The following is a 19,346-nucleotide window of genomic DNA, read 5'->3' on the forward strand; positions in this document are numbered from 1 at the left end:
CAAGAGACATTGGTAGCCATAAATGGGAAACTTTCACGTGGAAATAAGTCACAAGCAGAGCACCCCAGAAATAAACATAGAAGATAGGAGCAGGAGTAGGAGTAGGCCATTCGGCCCCTCGAGCCTGCTCCTCCATTCAATGAGATCATGGCTGATCGTCCAAATTCAGTACCTTGTTCCTGCCTTCTCTCCATATCCCTTGATCCCTTTAGCCTTAAGAAATATATCTAACGCCTTCTTGAATATATTTAATGAATTGGCCTTGGCAACCTTGCTATTTATATAATTAAAAGTCTTGCATTTAGTAAAGGTTGCATGTTAAATATTCCAGGGGGAAGATTTTCTATCACACTGCTTTGATTGGTTTAAACCAATCAAACATAAGGAATGAGAAAGTTACATAAAACCAACCAATACAATCACTCAATTTTTTTTCTAAAGGTACAGTACTAAGCTGGTAGCATCTACCACATTGCACAATTTATTTTTTCGATAGGCAACTTTATCTTAATTTCTGACCCAACTGACTGTATGGCCATAGACATTTATAACAAAACAAATACATTAAAAAATATCATCCTGTAAAAGACCCACTAAACTCATCCATAAAGTCAGCAACAGTATGTTCGATATGCCTCTAAGAAGTCTCCAGTGCATAAGTCTGCCCCTCTTTCTGGAACATGGGCTTGACTTCCACTATTTCCCACCTTCCTTCCCTGAATGAAGAAGCTCAACCAAGTAGTGACTTTTATTGTCACTGCACTTATCACTCCGTTGGATTGCAACTCCCAGAATGCATTTTAACGCTGACATCTTCTATAGAGTACTGGACAGGGAGGGCAGGACTTAAAGTAGTTAAATCACATGGCAAGTCTTGCAGTCAGTCAAGAAAAAAAGTGATTTAAAGACACGTCCTGATTTTCCAATCAGATAAATAAAATTACTTTCTCTAGATTCAGCTCTTTGATTAGAAATCAGATCCAGGAAGAAAAATAAAAAATTCAGAATAGATGCCATCACATTTTGCCACATCCCTAACGCTGTTAAAACAGATAAGACTCCTACTTCTCTTCTGGTCCATTGGTTTTAATTTTAAAATTTTAAAATTTTATATCCTGCTCCCAACCCAGTCCCACTGCTGTGCTCAATGAAAAACAGACAGACCTTTTTGGGTCTCATGGCTTTTTCCTATTGCTATAGAATTTGTATCTATATTTAATTTGTACACCCGCAATTTCACTAACTACTGTTGCAGTTTTTATCTATCACATTTGATATAAGTGGATTTAACCATAGAATTACCTGTTGTACACTTTCAAGATTCACACGTTTCCCATGGCGTTTAATCTGGTTGTCTTGGCGACCTAAATAATACAAATGTCCATCTTTAACGATTACCCAGTCCCCAGTGGCTCTCATTGTTCCTGGACACACAGTTATTTCATCATCAAGAAGACATACACGCTCTTCACCACCTGTCAAAGAATAAAGGACAAATGATACTTCACTGCCACATAACATTAGATCAATAATATCGATTTAGAATTCCACCAGTAACTAATCCATGTGCTGATGTGCCTTGTTGTTAACAGACACCAAGGCATAGGTAACATGGCATGGTTTAATTAGTGTCAATATTTATTTAACACAAAAAATGTGCAATGTTATGAAATTCCTGTCTATGTCTTAAGAGTCTCTGGGGGAGAAATTCGGTTGGTTGCGCCACCCATTAGCGCCTAAAGAGGCCGAGAAGTGGGGCAGTAACCAACTAGCGCCCGGGCGCAGCGAACCCTGCGCCTCTTCCCATATTGCAGATCATGACATCATTTCAGTGTGCAACGCCTTTTGGGCGCCCCGGACCGGAAATTCAGTGGCGCGCCCCTCCGTTCCGCCTGGCGCTAATAAGGACAGCTTACCTGGAACGTTACCCAGTCGCTGTTGGGCTGGGGGGGGGGGGGGCATTCTTTAAAGGGGACTGCTGTGGTATAAAAGCGGCAGCCATTTTTGGAGCACAACTTCTTCGAGAGTTAGAGAGAGTTGCTGAGCTGCACACTGAGAGCCATTTCACCACTGAGCCAGCGCTGGCAGAAGAACTTCAGCCTTCTGACCATCACCTTGCTGTTGGTGAGCATTTCAAATGGGGAGACTTTCTGTGCGCACTTATTATGGGGGCTGCATTGGAGGGGAACGTCCTGTTGCTAAATCATCTGGAAAGGGCACAGAGACGCAGGGAGAGAGGGGCAGGCATGGCCAGACGGAGGAGGGCCAACAGACATCGCCACACCAGACCTTACGCTGCCAGGGTTTTCCGACAGCAGTTTTCCTACATGAACATGTCGGAGGCGCAGTGTATCAGAAGGCTGCGCTTTAGAAAGGAGGTGGTGACTGAGCTGTGCCACCTGCTTCAGCCAGATCTGCAGCCTCAGATAAGGTGCAGGACATCTCTGTTGGTGGCTGTGAAGATGACTGTTGCACTAAATTTCTACGCAAGCGGCTTCTTTCAGGCCGCAACTGGGGACATAGCCAACATCTCACAGTTTGCGGTGCATTGCTGCATCCGTCAAGTGACTGATGCCCTGTTTAAGAGGCGGCAGTACATCTCCTTCCCAATGACCCCGGACAAGCAGTGGGAGCGCGCAGAGGGCTTCACAGCAATAGCGGACTTCCCCATGGTGCAGGGTGCTATTGACTGCACGCACGTGGCTTTGCAGGCGCCTGTATTGAATCCGGAGGAGTTCCGCAACCGCAAGGGGTTCCATTCCTTGAATGTCCAGCTGGTCTGTGACCACCGACACCTGATCCTCGCAGTGAATGCACAGTTCCCAGGCAGCAGCCATGACGCCTTCATCCTGCGCCAGACTTCTGTTGCAGGCCTTTTCGAGGCCCTGGCTCACCCAGGAGGCTGGCTTCTCGGGGACAAGGGCTATCCTCTGTGCCCGTGGCTGATGACCCCGCTCCATTCGCCCAGCACCCCTGCTGAAGAACGCTACAATGCGAGCCATCAGGCGACGAGGAACATTGTGGAGCACACAGTCGGAGTCCTGAAGCAGCGGTTCCGCTGTCTGGACCATTCCGGAGGAACCCTGCAGTACTCGCATGAGCGAGTCTCCCACTTCGTGGTTGTATGTTGCATGCTGCATAACCTGGCAATCCTCAGGGCCCAGCCAATGCCACCAGACATTGAAGCACCAGCAGAGGAGGAGGAGATGGAGGAGGAGGAGGAGCAGGACCATGATGGGAGGGAGGCACAAACTGGAAGGGCCGTCCGTCAGAGGCTGATGAGAAGTCGCTTCTAGGCCCCTCTCACGGAATGCATGCTGACATTCCAAGAAGAGGAATGGAACCGTTCTGATACCCCAAAGCCTGTGAAGGGCAAAATGCATGTAAATAGCAGACATGGCCATTGTAAATAAAGAAAGTTTTTTATTGTACAAAATGTGCTTCCTTCCAACAAGACAAAGCAATGGCAACAGAAAGCAAAACTAACACACTGACACGTAAGTGCCTCACACACCCGGGAGACTGTCCAGAACATAACTAACAGTCAGACCAGCATCCGTGGCCTTGATTTCTACAAATAAGACGTTTCAGCAGCACCTTCTACTCTTTCCCCCTTGATGGTGATCTGCTTCTCTTGAGAGATTGGCCCCTTCCCTCCCTGCAGCTCCTCCGCAATGTGACCCCAGTGGCTGCAGCAAGGCTGGTGGAGGCCTGCTGACTGTCCGAAGCGGCAGATGCCCGAGGGACGGCCTGGACGACCTCTGGGCCTGGAGGGCCCGGCTGCTGACTGCTCCATCTGTGCATGGGTGGAAGCAGTCTGTCCTGCAGGTGGTGGCAGCTGCAGTGGAGACATGCCAGCGGTGGCATCAGGAATGCTGTCATCCGGAGAGCGGACAGCAGCTCCCTGGTCGGCTGCCACACTGGCACTCTGACGTGCAGCACCGCAGCATGCGCAGCAATCGGATGGTCCACAGATTGCTGGCCTGCTGTGGTGCTGCAAGGGCCCCAGGTAATCCTGCCTGATCCAGCAAGGGTGGCAGTAGTCAGTGGTCACGTGGCCTCAATCTGCGTCTGCATGAGACCAGTGAGTGACTGCGTGGCAGCACTCAGTAGTTGTGTGGCAGGTGCCAGTGCTTCGGTGAAGCCCTGGACAGTCCTTTCCAGTGCTGTCCAGAGGCCCTGGACAGTCCTTTCCAGTGCTGTCCAGAGGCCCTGGACAGTCCTTTCCAGTGCTGTCCCGAAGTCCTGCGCACTCCTTGCCTGTGCTGCGCCGAAGTCTTGGAGACTCCTTGCCTGTGCTGCGCCGAAGTCTTGGACACGCCTTGCCAGTGTCTCGATGGAGTCAGGCATCCTTGCCACTGCAGCCATGAGCTCAGTGTGCCTCAGCCTAGGCGCTCATTTCTGCGAGGGCACGCACCTCTTCTGCGCTCTGTGCAGCAGCACTCGCAGCCTGACTCGCCCTCCGGGGAGACGGCCCCCGCGCTTCCCTACCCCCCTTGCGTTGCTGCAGCCCACTGGTTCCTGGAACTGGTTCCTCCTCAGAGCATTCCCCCCCACTCCCCTCCAGGGAAGTAGTCTCCCCAGTCTGCAGAGGGGCTGGCTCGCCTGAGGGTGGTAGGGATGGTCCGGCTTCCTCCTGCTCGTCGCCTCCGGAGTCAGTGGCAGCTTGAGGGCCCGGCTCCTGAGCTGGTGATGCAGCATCTGAAAGCAGGGAGGTTGAAGAGTGGCTTTAGCGAAAGGACAGGGTGGCAGCAAGGGATGCATGAGTGCTGCAATGCACTGACTTGGGTCCAAAGTGAAAAAGCATGCTGGTGGGGGGAACAAGTGGAAGGAGAGAGCTCAAAAAGGTGATGACCTTACCATCGCTGTGCACAATGGGGTCGGCAGCTCCAGAGGTGACAGGACCACTCATCCGGCTTCCAACAATCTGGTGGACTCGCTCCACGAGGTCTGTGAGGGTCTGCAGGTGAGGCCGGCCTCCTCCGGTACGAAGCTGCTCCCTACGGTTCCTGGCCAGCTTGGCCTGCAGGAGAAAGGACGGGAAGTGATGAAACATGCTGCCCTGAGCGGACATTACATGCCCCCCATGGTAGAATAGCCCTTACATTGTGCACTGAGCTGAATGTGCGTGTGTGTTTCCAGAAAGGGCCATGGGTGCTGGCTGGCAGATGGCCATTGGGACTTCGCGCACCCTCTGGCCATAAAGTCAGGTGCAGATGGAGGGATGAAGATGAATGTGAAAAAGGCACTCACCCTAACGACCCGAGTAAGGTCATTGAACTTCTTCCTGCATTGCACAGGAGTCCTGGGCACCACGCTGCTGGAGGTGACTCTTTGGGCAACATCCCTCCAAGCTCTGCGGTATTCGCTCTGATGAGGCCTCCTGCCATTCTCAGGGTACAGCACAGCTCGCCGGCGCTCCACTGCGCCAACCAGATCATCCAATGCCCCATCGCTAAAGCGCTCCGCTCTCTGCCTGACCCTCTCCATGTCTTGGAAGTTTTGAACGCCACAGGTAGGTCACCGCCGATTTTGAGGCCTACAAGGCGTACAGTGTGGCTGCTGATGTTAATTGACCCGCCCCTTTAAGAGCTGGCCGGCGCCAGCAGATCTCGGGGAAATCGATTATTGACAGCACCTGCGCTGCGCCCGGCCGCCGAGAAATTGAGTAGCGCCGCCGGGTTAGCGCCTTAAAGAGTACTGTGCAGCGCCTGATTTAGCGCCGCAATCACCTTCAGGGGCGCTGCAACCCAATATCGCTCGAGGTGGCGATAAGTTGCGCCTGGAGCTAAACTTTGCGTACCGCCAATACTAGCGCCCCAAACGGGGCGATAGAGTTTCTCCCCCTCTGTGCCTTAAACAGACTGCATATGTGGAAGCATATTATTTGAAAAGTTGTTTGTATGTGTAAAATATCGGTGTAATGTAATTGAAATGGATGCGAAGTGAATGGGTGAGATGAATGAATATGCTCTGTCCATGTATGCCGCTGTCAGCCTGGCCAAAAATGTGGGTCCTAATCTGTATCTTGTAGTCTCCAGGAGTGTACCAGAGACTAGAGGCATTGAAATACCCCTATCCTTTGTGGGCAAGAAGAAGGCCTTCTGCCTCTAGTAACACCGACACAACACATCAATCCCAAGAGCTTGGCGAGTTGCTGCTGGCCTTATACTCAAGGACTGAGAGTGACATTCTGCTGACATTTGTTCTAGCTTTGGTGTTTGCAGAGATGCTGCCAACCCAAGTGCGAACCAGAAAACCCTGCACATTCACACTGCAGGAAGGCATGTCCTCACAATGTGCACTGGTCTGCTGGTGCACAGAGTCATGCACCTGTATGACATTCTGCAGTCTTGTTCTGGATTTGAAGCCAGACCCTCACAGCTGCCTTCATTTTGACACCCAAGCTCCCACAGCTGTAGAATAAGTATCCATGTGAACGGCATACATTGTTTATGGTCTCACATATGGAAGTTGCTACAGTTCATGCCACAACAGCTGGCACTTGCTGCATTTCAAATCTCCAGCTGCCTAGTAAGCCTTGTTGCTGACCTGAAAAGAGTTACTTACCTCTTCAGGATCACAGCTACAAATTCAAAGAGACTTTTCCTTGAACTGAGTTTTACAAGTACATAATCAAAATACAGTGGCTTTAGAATTGCGCTCTCTGTAGCTGGCTTGACATCATTAACCATATACAGGAAACTTTCTGGTATCCGGCACTGACGGGACCGAGCTGTTGCCGTCCCATCAAAACTGCCGGACAAACCAGCGCTAATGTTAAAACATACGGAGCTTCGGAGCTCCGTATCTAGCAACAAACCCTGTTGCTTAGCAACAGCCTCAAAACAGTCAGCGTAGTTTGCAAGCGTCGCTGTAGCTAAGCAACAGCTTCAGCTAGACCTTGCAGAGCCACGACTGGAAAAAAAAGCAACGAGAAGTAAAAAAAACTTATCTGAACCGACTCCTGAATTTTGCTGGTGGATAGAGCATTCCGGAGATTTAACCTCCAGATAAACGAAAGTTTCCTGTACTAGTTTAGTGGCTGTTTCTTCAGAAGTTTGAAACCAGCATTATCAAAGGTTAGTCAGGATTGAATGAACTTCCAGTGTTAATTATAAAACCAAAGCAGTGAAAGACTGCTCTCAGTGGAAAATGCAGGATTTCTAATGGAAGAATGCTAGCATTTGATAAACTTGAAAAATAGGGATAGTAATAGAGCCAAGAGCCTGAAAACATATTTTTGATGTTTCCTGCAAGATAAGAAAAATAACCAATATTTACTTCTCATTCACCTTAAAATAGCGGAGACTGGCAAAATTTAGACATGGTCAATCAGAATGATTACTGAGGCTAGTAACTTTTTCAGAAATTTATTTTAAAACTCTAGCCTCCAGCAAGGAAAAAGTCAGGGACAAACAGATTAATTATTTTATTATGAAGCTACACAAGGAAAAATCTCTACCTATGAAAACTTGTCCCTCTCCTTCCTGGATTACTTGACCAAAGTTATCCATGACATCCAAAGTAGTTCCCAAAAGAGGGAATCCCAAAGGGACACGTTCGTCATGTCTAAAATGCAAACACATGTAACAATTAACAATTAATTCTCAAACTACAGTTAAGATATCAACTATTTACTGAACTTAGCAGGATTAAGAACATAAGAAATGGGAGCAGGAATAGGCCATTTGGCCCTTCGAGCCTGCTCCGCCATCCAATAAGATCATGGCTGATCTTCTACCTCATCTCCACTTTCCTGCACTATCCCCATATCCCTCGAATCCCTTAATATTCAAAAATCTATCGATCTCTGTCTTAAATATACTCAGCGACCAAGACTCCACAGCCCTCTGGGGTAGAGAATTCCAAAGATGAACCACCCTCAGTGAAGAAATTTCTCCTCAAATCAGTCCTAAATGGCCGAGCCCTTATTCTGAGACTGTGACCCCCTGGTTCTAGACTCCCCAGCCAGGGGAAACATCCTCCCTGCATCTACCCTGTCAAGCCCTGTAAGAATTTAGTATGTTTCAATGAGATCACCTCTCATTCTTCTAAACTCTGGAGAATATAGGCCTAGTCTACTCAATCTCACCTCAAGGGACAATCCCCCCCATCCCAGGAACCAGTCTGGTGAACTATCATTGCACTCCCTCTATGGCAAGTATATCCTTCCTTAGGTAAGGAGACCAAAACTGTACACAATACTCCAGGTGTGGTCTCACCAGGGCCCTATATTACTGACCATTATTTAAAAAAAACTAGGTTCTGGCCTGACATTCTGTTTACTCCAGAGTACAACAATTGATGTCTATAGTCACAGTGATGAGATAATCTTCTTTGTAAAGCATCAGTAGTTAAGTACTGCACCAAAGTATTGACATGGTTAAAATTACATATTTCTTGGGGAATAACACAATTGCGGTCAACATCTGTGTGTTCCTAAAATAATTAAGAGGCCCATATTTTAAGAGGACCAACGCCTTACTGCACAGAAAAATAAGTCTGGTCGCTACCTAGTTGAGCAATATGATCTGAATATTTAAATTCACCACCAGTGGGACGCTCATGACCCCTGGAACCAGTAAAGGATGGAAATGGAAGGATCCCACTCAGCAGAATACTTAGGCTGGGTGGTTTGCTAAAAAAAAATTGTCCCAGAGTGTGGAACAACTAATGGTTTCAGTCCTACCTCATCAGAGCTAGCTGCCAGCTGCGTTTTTCCTCCTTCCAAAAAAATATCAAAATCCTCAACAGAATATTCTATTATCAAAATATTCAGTTGTCGCAACATTACATCAAACCAATAAAGCTCAGTAACATTGAAACATACATCATAAACTCTTCCTTATTGTCAAATCAATACTAAACACTGCCAGTCGGCAAATACTTGGCTAGATGATTGGAAAGAGAATTAGACCAATTTCTGATTCAACAAGAATATAATGGATGAGGTAGAATGAATTGGATGGTTAAATGGCCATTTTTCATTCTTGTTAAGCTCATTAGCTCAGTTGGTAGCACACTCGCCTCTAATTCAGAAAGTCATGGGTTCAAGCCCCAGTGTAGGATATGAGCACATAGTTCAGTGCAGTGCTGAGTGAGTGTTGTATTGTTGGAAATGCTGTCTTTTCGAGGAGACGTTAAATCAAGGTCCCATCTACCTGCTCAGGTGGGCATAAAAGATCCCACTACTACTCGAAGAGCAAGGTGTTCGCTTGGTAACCTGACCAAATTTAATAACCAACAGCACCAGAACAAATCAACAGACTATTCAGCTCATTGCAGTTTGTGGGAACATGCTTCTGCAAACTGGTGCCACGAATAAAAGATGTGACTACACTTCGAAATAAATTAACTGTGAAGTGCTTTAGGACATCCTGAGCTCTTGCTTTTCATACAAGAAATTAAACAGATTTACAACCTAGTGGCACTAGACAGCATCTCTTCAGGAATTTTGTAGTATGTGGCCCAACTTGACACTTCTGTAATCCCATAAAGATTAAAAATTTGGGTTTTGTTTCCTTCTCCTCGCCAGCTTTTGAGTACACATAGTGAAGGAAATGCTTCTCCCCCTAGTGCTAGCACACGGAGTGAAGTATTGGCTGAAAGCACAACTGATGCCAAGATTTCCGATCCAAACCGTTTGATCAATGTTGGGGTGGCCTGGAGAAAGAGAAGGGAATTAAACTGTCATAATATTTCAAGATTGGCAACAAAAAGAGATATATCCACATGTATAGCTGCCTCTTTGCTGCTATTTATTCCCTGATTCCCCATTTTCTCCCCTCCTTTCCTGAAGGTTCAGACTCATGCTGAGCTCCAGTTCCAAAAATTCTGGCTACCCTCTAACACCCAAGTGATCATTCCTCATATGTGAACTTAGGCAGCGAGTATCAGTGGGCTATTTGACTGGAGTGGGAATCATAACCAAGCCCAATCCTGTCCTCACACAAGCACCAGTGTAAAATATTATTAAATATGGATTAAAAAAATAATGAAGTTACAAAAAGGGTTTAAAGCAGTGGGAATATAAACTAAATGATTGTAGGACACAACACAGGAGAGCATTCGTAACAAGATAGATGAGTCGACGGCACGAATAGAAATAAATGGGTATGATCTGATAGCCATTAGAGAGATGTGGTTGCAAGCTGACCAAGGCTGGGAACTGAATACTCAGGGGTATTTGACATTTTGGAAGGATAGGCAGAAAGGAAAAGGAGGTGGGGTAGCTCTGTTAATAAAGGAGGAGATCAGTGCAGTGGTGAGAAATGATATTGGCTCAGAAGATCAAGATGTCTTCTTAGAATCAGTTTGGGTGGAGATAAGAAATAGTAAGGGAAAGAGTCACTGGTGGGAGTAGTCTATAGGCCCCCTAACAGTAGCTGCACTGTAGGACAGAGTATAAATCAACAAATAATAGGGGCTTGTAAGAAAGGTACTGCAATAATCATGGGTGATTTTAATCTTCATATAGATTAGACAAATCAAATTGGCAAGGGCAGCCTTGAGGACGAGTTCATAGAATGTATTCGGGATGATTTCTTAGAATAATACGTTGTGGAACCAACCAGGGAGGCGGCTATTTTAGATCTGGTAATGTGTAATGAGACAGGATTAATTAATGATCTCATAGTAAAGGATCCTCTAGGGAAGAGTGATTATAGCGTGATAGAATTTTAGAATTTCAAATTCAGTTTGAGGGTGAGAAACTTGGGTCTGAAACTAGTGTCCCAAACTTAAATAAAGGCAATTACAAAAGGTACGAAGACAGAGTTGGCTAAAGAAGACTGGGAAAATAGATTAAAGGGTAAGACGGTAGATAAGCAGTGGCAAACATTTATGGAGATATTTCATAACTATCAGCAAAGGTTTATTCCAGTGAGAAAGGAAGACTCTACGAGAAGGATGAACCATCCGTGGCTAACTAAGGAAGTTAAGGATGGTATCAAATTGAAAGAAAAGGCATACAATGTTGCAAAGATTAGTGGTAGGCCAGAGGATTGGGAAATTTTTAGAAACCAGCAAAGGATGACTAAAAAAATAATAAAGAGGGAGAAGATAGATTGAGAGTAAACTAGAAAAAAATATAAAAACAGACAGCAAGAGCTTCTGCAAGTATATAAAAAGGAAAAGAGTAGCTAAAGTAAACGTTGGTCCCTTAGAGGATGAGACTGAGGAACTAATAATGGGAAACAGAGAAATGGGAGAGGCTTTGAACAAATATTTTGTATCAGTCTTCACGGTAGAAGACACTAAAAGCATCCCAATAATAATTGATAATCAAGGGGCTATAGGGAGGGAGGAACTTAAAACAATGACTATCACTAGAGAAAAAGTACTAGGCAAACTAATGGGACTAAAGGCTGACAAGTCCCCTGGAGCTGATGGCCTACACCCTAGGGTCTTAAAAGAAGTGGCTGCAGCGATAGTGGATGCACTGGTTGTAATCTACCAAAATTCCCTGGCTTCCGGAGAGGTCCCAGAGGATTGGAAAGCCGCAAATGTAACACCCCTATTCAAGAAAGGAGGGAAGACAGAAAGCAGGAAACCACAGGCCAGTTAGCCTAACATCTGTCATTGGGAAAATGCTGGAATCCATTATTAAGGAAGTAATAGCAGGGCATTTAGAAAATCATAATACAATCAAGCAGAGTCAACATGGTTTTATGAAAGGGAAATCGTGTTTGACAAATTTTCTAGAGTTCTTTGAGGATGTAACGAGCAGGGTGGATAAAGGGGAACCAGTAGATGTCGTGTATTTGGATTTCCAGAAGGCATTCGATAAGGTGCCACATAAAAGGTTACTGCACAAGATAAGAGCTCACAGGGTTGGGGGTAATATATTAGCATGGATAGAGGATTGACTAACTAACAGAAAACAAAGTCAGGATAAATGGGTCATTTTCCGGTTGGCAAACTGTAACTAGTGGGGTGCCACAGGGATCAGTGCTGGGGCCTCAACTATTTACAATCTATATTAATGACTTGGATGAAGGGACAAAAATAGGTGGGAAAGCAAGTTGTGAGGAGGACACAAAGTGGGCGATTTTGCCCTTGCTCAGGGGTCGGGGTTTGGAGGCGGGACTGCTGGCAAAATCAAAATCAAAGATTGGCAGCAGGTCCCGAACCCACTTCCAATCAATCTTCCCGGGAGTCGGGTCCCCGATTTGCGCAGGGACCCGACTCCTAGTGGCGGGAAGAGGATTATAGCCGCTTAACTGCTTGTTAACAGGTAGTTAACAGGCAGTCAAGAGGCTTTTTCCAATTTCGACACTTCTACTGTGGGCTTCCCGGCATCGGGAAACTCCGCCAGGGTAAGTTTGGCGTGCTGTGGGTCTACTGTAATGTTTGTGTATAGATGACAGCTGCAGAAGTGGTGTGAAGGATCCAATGGGATACTGGTGAGTTGCAGAGGTAAGAAAATGTTGGGAAAGTCATTTTTAATGTGTTTAGAATTTTCTGTACATGACAAGCTTTGAAGTGTTTGTGTAGTCCCACCTCATTGGGAGAACCTCTCTCACCAGTGACAGATCGCTTCTGTAGCCTCACCTGCGGCTGCCATCTGTTTTAGCCTAAGGAGTCACTGGAGAGCCTGGGTGCAAGGGCTCACCTTTGTACAGTGATTGTCAGTGCTTGCAGCAGCTCAATACTGTCGAACACTGAAAAAATCAATTCAAAAAGAAATGGTGGTGGCCCCGTTAAGAAAACCGGCAGATGACGCGTCATCAACTGAAGTCATCTGACACCGGCTTTCTCTTAATTGGCCGTCAAGCCCTCAGGGCGGGCTTAACAAGGCCAATTGACGCAAAATAGCATTGGAGTATAAAAACAGGGAAGTCCTGCTACAACTGTACAGGGCACTGGTGAGACCACACCTGGAGTACTGCATGCAGTTTTGGTCTCCTTATTTAAGGAGGGATATACCTGCATTGGAGGCAGTTCAGAGAAGGTTCACCAGGTTGATTCCTGAGATGAAGGGGCTGTCTTATGAAGAAACATTGAGCAGGTGGGGCCTATACTCATTGGAGTTTAGAAGAATGAGAGGTGATCTTATTGAAGCATATACGATACTGAGGGGGCTCGGCAAGGTAGATGCAGAGAAGATGTTTCCCCTCTTGGGGGAATCTAGAACTAGGGGGCATAGTTTCAGAATAAGGGGTCGCCCATTTAAAACGGAGATGAGGAGGAATTTCTTCTCTCAGAGGGTCGTGAATCTTTGGAATTCTCTACCCCAGAGAGCTGTGAAGGCTGGGTCATTGAATATATTTAAGGTGTAGATAGACAGATGTTTGAAATCTAGGGGAGTCAAGGGTTATGAGGAGCAGGCAGGAAAGTGGAGTTGAGGCCAAGATCAGATCAGCCATGATCTTATTGAATGGCGGAGCAGGCTCGAGGGGCCAAATGGCCTACTCCTGCTCCTATTTCTTATGTATAGTCAGAGGATAGAGCGTAGGTCCCAGGTAGTGATTCTGAGTTTGTACAGAGCATTGTTCTGGCCCCTGTAATGGAGACATCTTGGCTTTAGAGAGGGTGCAGGCAATTAATAAATGAGATTAGGCACCTGAACAACCAGGAGAGGCTATAAAAACTGTTGAGTATTTACATTTAACAAGAAGGGCTTCTTGAATTATGCAAGATATCAAGATGTATAGACGAACTGAAAGATAACACGTTTGATACTCTGAAACAAAGCATAGTGCACTCAAGGTCAGAGAGAAAAGACAGCCAGATAATTTGGATTTAAATTACTTTACATACAGTTTGGTGAATATGTGGAACAGACTACTGAGAAAAACAGTGAAGGCTGGTTACGTTGATAAAATTCGAGAGGGAACTGGATGGACATTTGACAAGGAAGTAATTGAGGGATACAAGAGAACAAGTGATATCTGGTATTTTCTAGACTTTTGTGACTAGCCTGATGGAATATAATAATAGTCTTATGACCACATATAAGCACACTTCCCTGCAGGGCTTTTAGGGCAGCAATCCAAGGCAGGAACCTTGATTATTTCCCCCCTTCTCCTTAGCTCAGGAGCATGAAAGCTCTTAGACCCACCCTCAGCATAGACTGGGGATCAAGCCAGAATCTTCTTAGTCTCTATGGCTCAGTTCCACACTGGCATGTGCATTTACCAACTGAGCTATGTGTTAACATTCTACTCTCCTTTCTAATATGGCCTGCTATAAAGCAGCAGCTCTCTGGTTGTAAAAACAGTGTACAAATAAATTGTTAGCCAATGTTCCATGAAGTATAGAATGACAATTTGCAAACTTCTAAGTTAATCTATACCACCATACCTGTAAAACAGAAACTTTGTGATGGTTAAAAAGAACCTTGGTTAGTCTCTTTGGCATCATTTTAATGACTGGTGGAACAATGAGCAGTGTAGCTCCACTGCACAGTGCAACAAACATTTCAACAATCGAGGGGTCAAAAATCAGAGGAGACGCCATAAAAATGACATCGTCTGATGAAACCTCAAAGATAGACCTGCAAAACAAAAAAGATTTAAATAAACAAAAAAGAGAAGTAAAGCAGCAATAATGAGGTATCCTTAAGTTTAATTTCTCTCAAGATATTTTATAATGCAGTGAAGTCAATAAAATCACAACGAATGTTGCCAGTGAAAGGTATGATCAGAACAGTAATCTGATTTTGTAAATCGAAAGGATAGAATCCTTTCAGTATAAATTACTAATAGAACATTGTGAATATATGAAACTCGTGTTCCAATCTAATCTCACTGTGTGCCCACTGGTCTATCAAACCATTAACTATTAAACCTGACTGTACTTTGCTGGCGCTAAAGTAAAGGTCTAGCCAATGCACGAGACCTTTTAAAATTAGCAGCTAAGTAATGATAAATAGTTACAAGATCACAAATAGGGTCAGATGAAAAGAGCCCTTCAGCCCATGACAGCTCCTCCTTCCAGATTATTAAACCTACCACCTTCCCATTACAACATCTAGCTGTTTCCTAAATGAGTCCAGTGTCCTAGACTCAACCACCCATTCCACCTGTTGATTACACTCTGTGTAAAGAATTACTTCCTGATGTCAGTCCTTTACAACCCTGAACCTGTACCCTCTTGGCCTGCTCTCTTTGCAGATCTGAAACTACTGTTTGGGGTTTACTTTTCTCTATCCTATTATATATTATAAGATCTCTCTGAGATATCTTCTCTGGAGGCTGAAGAGCCTCACTGTACTAAATTGTTCCTCTTGGGTCTTCCCTCTAATGGTGGTGAGGGGTGTGGAGAACAGCCCTCTCTTCCACACACTGACTCTAGGTCCCAGTTGGCCCCTTCAAGTGCACTGTCTAAAACTGTATGCAGTCCTCCAGGTGTGACTGGCCAGAGCATGATACAGCATCAAAAATGACCTTTGGAGGAAATTGTACTCATCCTATATATGTCAATATAAGACAATGTCCCTTTCTTGCCACCTCAGATTTCCTAGGCATGGTAATTGGCAAGCGAACTAACATACAAAGGCCTCTGAACTTCCCCCTTGGCAAGTTCTATCCCACAATGTGGGATTTTTACTTTCAATATGCAGGACCTTACATTGGATTGTATTGAACCTAGTCAACCCAAATGCAAACCCAGTCTTATCTTAAATTCACAACAACTTGAAGAAATTAATTCAACTGAACTAGATTTTCAAAGGCACGTTCACTAAAGGCAATGAATTGCATCTGTATCCTGTAATGAACTGTGATCTCTCACGATGGTATGGCCATTCACATTATGCATCACATGTATATCATGTGATAACTGCCTGACAACACCCTTCCTTTCATTACAGACTTTTCATAATAAAATTGAATGTGATTGAAGTTATAACTGTAACAAGAATAACCATGATATACTGACATCAATAAACATGTAATTCCCAAAGAAGTTGGCAATAATCCCTTATAATTAAACTTACTTGAGATGCTGTATATTAGGAACAATACACTGATGAGGTACTCGAACAATTTTTGGAGTTCCTGTAGTACCCGATGTTTGCAAAATATATGCCACAAACCCTTGCCTTTGACAGTCCACATATTTATGTGCATGTTTTTTTTCATGCTCGTCAGTAGTTTCCAATCTGCCTTCTTTTAAACCTCCAATTTTATTGCAAGTGACATTTTCTTTGTTTCTGGGTTCTGGAGCTAGGAAATCCATATTAGTCACCTGCCACTGAATTTTCACAAGTACCACGTATAGTGTAGGTATATCATATTCAACATCAATGCACAACCAGGTTGACAGCAAGTCCCTGAATTGCTGAAATATAAAATTATAGTACACCATTATTTATTAACTTGTAAAAATTAGTTTCCTCCAAAAATCCACAATTCTTACACTAATGCAGGGCATATATGGCTACAGAAAAACAAAGATTGGAAAATGTTAATAAATAAATAAGAAAGCAACCTGATGTGTAGAAGAGGATGGCTACCAAGATCCTCTCCAGTTGGATTGCTATATAGAATTTGATTTTTAGTCAAAGCTCTTGATGGAAGATTTCCTTATGCTGCATATGAAATTAAAATTAAGTTTCTGTTGAAAACAACTTGAACTAATCAATTTGAAACTTGTGGGGTGATATATGGGCTTTAAAAAAAACATAATTTTGCTCAATCATATATGAATACTGATGTTGATAAAAAAAAAGTTTAACTGGCTGTGAGGACCACATCAATAAATATTTTCTTCTCAGGAATTGACCTTTCAGTTGATCATTGTTTGATCAATGGATACAACAACCTGCATTTATATCGCACCTTTAATGTAAACAAAAGTCCCAAGGCGCTTCACAGAGGTGTAAAGAAAAAATAAAAACCAAAGAGCAAAGTTGTGTTTAGAAGATGTTTCTAAATTGGAAAACATATTAACATAACACAGCAACTTAAAAAAAATTAAAGCTCAATTTGCAAGGCAGACAATCACAAATTATTTGCTATCAATCTGTGCACTAAAACTAAAGAAAAACTTTTCTATAAAGAAGAAAATGGTCTCAGTGACATGAATGCTCAAAATCTCTATTTGCTTAAATCAGGAGTGCTGATACAAGGATTTTTAAAAAAAGTAATCAAGATATTCAAATGAGTTTGCCAGTTTCATTTAGAATAGCATTTTACCATACACTGAAGGATTTTCCACGATAAAGAAAAAAGTCTTGCATTTATATAGCGCCTTTCACGACCTCAGGACGTCTCAAAGCACTTTACAGCCAATTAAGTACTTTTGAAGTGTAGTCACTGTTGTAATGTAGGAAACGCAGCAGCCAATTTGCGCACAGCAAGGTCCCACAAACAGCAAAGTGATAATGACCAGATAATCTGTTTTTGTGATGTTGATTGAGGGATAAATATTGGCCAGAACACCAGGTTAACTCCCCTGTGCTTCTTTGAAATAGTGCCATGGGATCGTTTATATCCACCTGAGCGAGCAGACAAGGCCTTGGTTTAACGTCTCATCTGAAAGACGATTCACAATAGGATCACAATATTCACTTCTACTTAAAAAACATCCAGATACTGGAAAATCAAGGAGGCACAACCTCAACAGTAGCTTTATTCTTAGGGCCTTTGAGACTAGAAGGGCAGTTTTACAAAATTGCATGCTTGGCAGGAAACCTTGCCTGCAGGAGCTCATATCAGGAAATTGCAGGTGCACTCCCTATAATTTTCCATGAGCACCTGTAACTTCTGGGATAGCACACTTGTAAAAGCAGCCCTTGTTTGCAATCCTTAGCTCGTGATAGTGAATTGTACAGAATGGAACAGAGGGGCACTGGCCAAGTCGTACTGAGACAAGACAGAAACAGGCATCCTATTTGGTTCAGTTTAATGATACTTTACAACTGATGCTTTACAAGAGTGTACAATCTTTTTTCTCCACGTAGGCTGCTTAGGTATGTATCATGGATCTTTGTGATTTGCATATAAAGTTTAAAACAATGCTCCTACTAATTTGCATGTATGTCAATCTGTGGTTACAAGCAGATCTACATGTTCCAACCTAGGCTTTATTCACCAATGAGGTAAAAGCAGTAGGAACAGCCTTTTTCAAATCTTTGGGCTTACGAAAATCAAACAGGAAAAACCAATGAATAGGAAATATAAGCAAAAATAAAACCAAGACGTCTGTGCTTCACAAACCAAATATGCCTCATTTGCTATTGCCATACCGCTCCTACCTTAGAGGAGCCCAGTTCCCACTTGTGTGGAAAACTCCAGATGCAATATGTAAGAACTCACCGATGGCTCAGCTGGTTAAGACAGTGAGTAGCTGAGCCATGCAGACAAAGGTGGCTGTTGGAAAGTTTATGTATAACATGAAATGGTCCCATTTTAAGATAGGCTGGTAGGAATTGTGGGGTTGGGCTAGGCCCGACTCTATAAATATTCACCACTAAATAGCCAAAACCACTAAAATTTCATGGCAGGTTGGGCCATCCAAACTAGTAATTTTGAAAAACAATTTACACTGATATAGTGCCTTTAATATTTTTAAAAAAACGTTACAAGGTGCTTTACAGCTGGGAATAAGGAAAACTAGGAGAGATTAGGAAGGGTGGCCAAAGGTTTGGTTAGAGATTAGTTTTGAGCCAGTGGTGGGGCAAACGAATGAGAGCATTAATGGCCAAAATGCTGGCGTCAAAGGAACAGAATGTTTAGTGGGTGACATAGGACTGAAGAAGGTTAGAGAGAAAACTAAAAAAAGTAATTAAAATAACATGAAAGCCTCCCTTTAAAGGGGCAAAGCCACTACAATTCCAGGGATGAATATCCCACCCAAACTGGTTTTCAAATAAAACAAACTAACAATAGCAACTAAAATAACAAAGGACTCTACTGACAGAGGCTAAAAAGTTAAAGGACATGAGTGATCATTGATCATACCACAAAATAAATATGGTCAGTGTGTAGTAGGTATCAATAAGGCAAATCAGTTTAACTACAGAAGTTTACAGCACAGAAGGCCGCCATTTGGCCTGTCTTTGTTAGTTCTTTGCTAGATCAATCCAAAATATTCCCACTACCCTGCTCTCTCCCCATAGAACTGTATCGTCCTCTGTTTGAACCAGTTATCCGATTTTCCCTTGAAAGATGCAATGTCTCAGCCATTCTCTGTGGCAAAGCATTCCATGCTCCAACAACCCTCAGTGTAAAGAAATGTCTCCCTCTGTGTAAAGACCTTTCTCCTAACGCCTCTCCTTACACTTAGGGAGGATTTTAAATAAATGACCCCTTGTCGCAGACTCTCCAACCAGAGGAAATGGTTCCTCCTCATCAAAAGCCTTCATAACGTTTTTTTAATAAACCTGAACTATATCT

At 43.9% G+C, this 19,346-nt stretch overlaps 1 protein-coding gene across 2 annotated transcripts in view; it reads right to left on the reverse strand.

Annotated features, from left to right (window-relative positions):
- Positions 1-19,346, reverse strand: part of aasdh (aminoadipate-semialdehyde dehydrogenase) — a 50,629-nt gene that overhangs the window by 27,110 nt on the left and 4,173 nt on the right. For both annotated transcript variants that reach the window (XM_085970432.1, XM_085970425.1), the window contains exons 3-7: positions 15,944-16,287; positions 14,308-14,500; positions 9,425-9,666; positions 7,466-7,572; positions 1,303-1,475 (exon numbers count right to left, since the gene is read on the reverse strand). In XM_085970432.1, coding sequence (XP_085826558.1) covers positions 1,303-1,475; positions 7,466-7,572; positions 9,425-9,666; positions 14,308-14,500; positions 15,944-16,287 — 1,059 coding nt within the window. The remainder of the gene's footprint in view (positions 1-1,302; positions 1,476-7,465; positions 7,573-9,424; positions 9,667-14,307; positions 14,501-15,943; positions 16,288-19,346) is intronic.

The sequence above is a fragment of the Somniosus microcephalus genome, chromosome 2 (assembly GCF_052327205.1).
Source record: "Somniosus microcephalus isolate GS21.2 chromosome 2, FLI_Smic_1.0, whole genome shotgun sequence".
Lineage (NCBI taxonomy): Eukaryota > Metazoa > Chordata > Chondrichthyes > Squaliformes > Somniosidae > Somniosus > Somniosus microcephalus.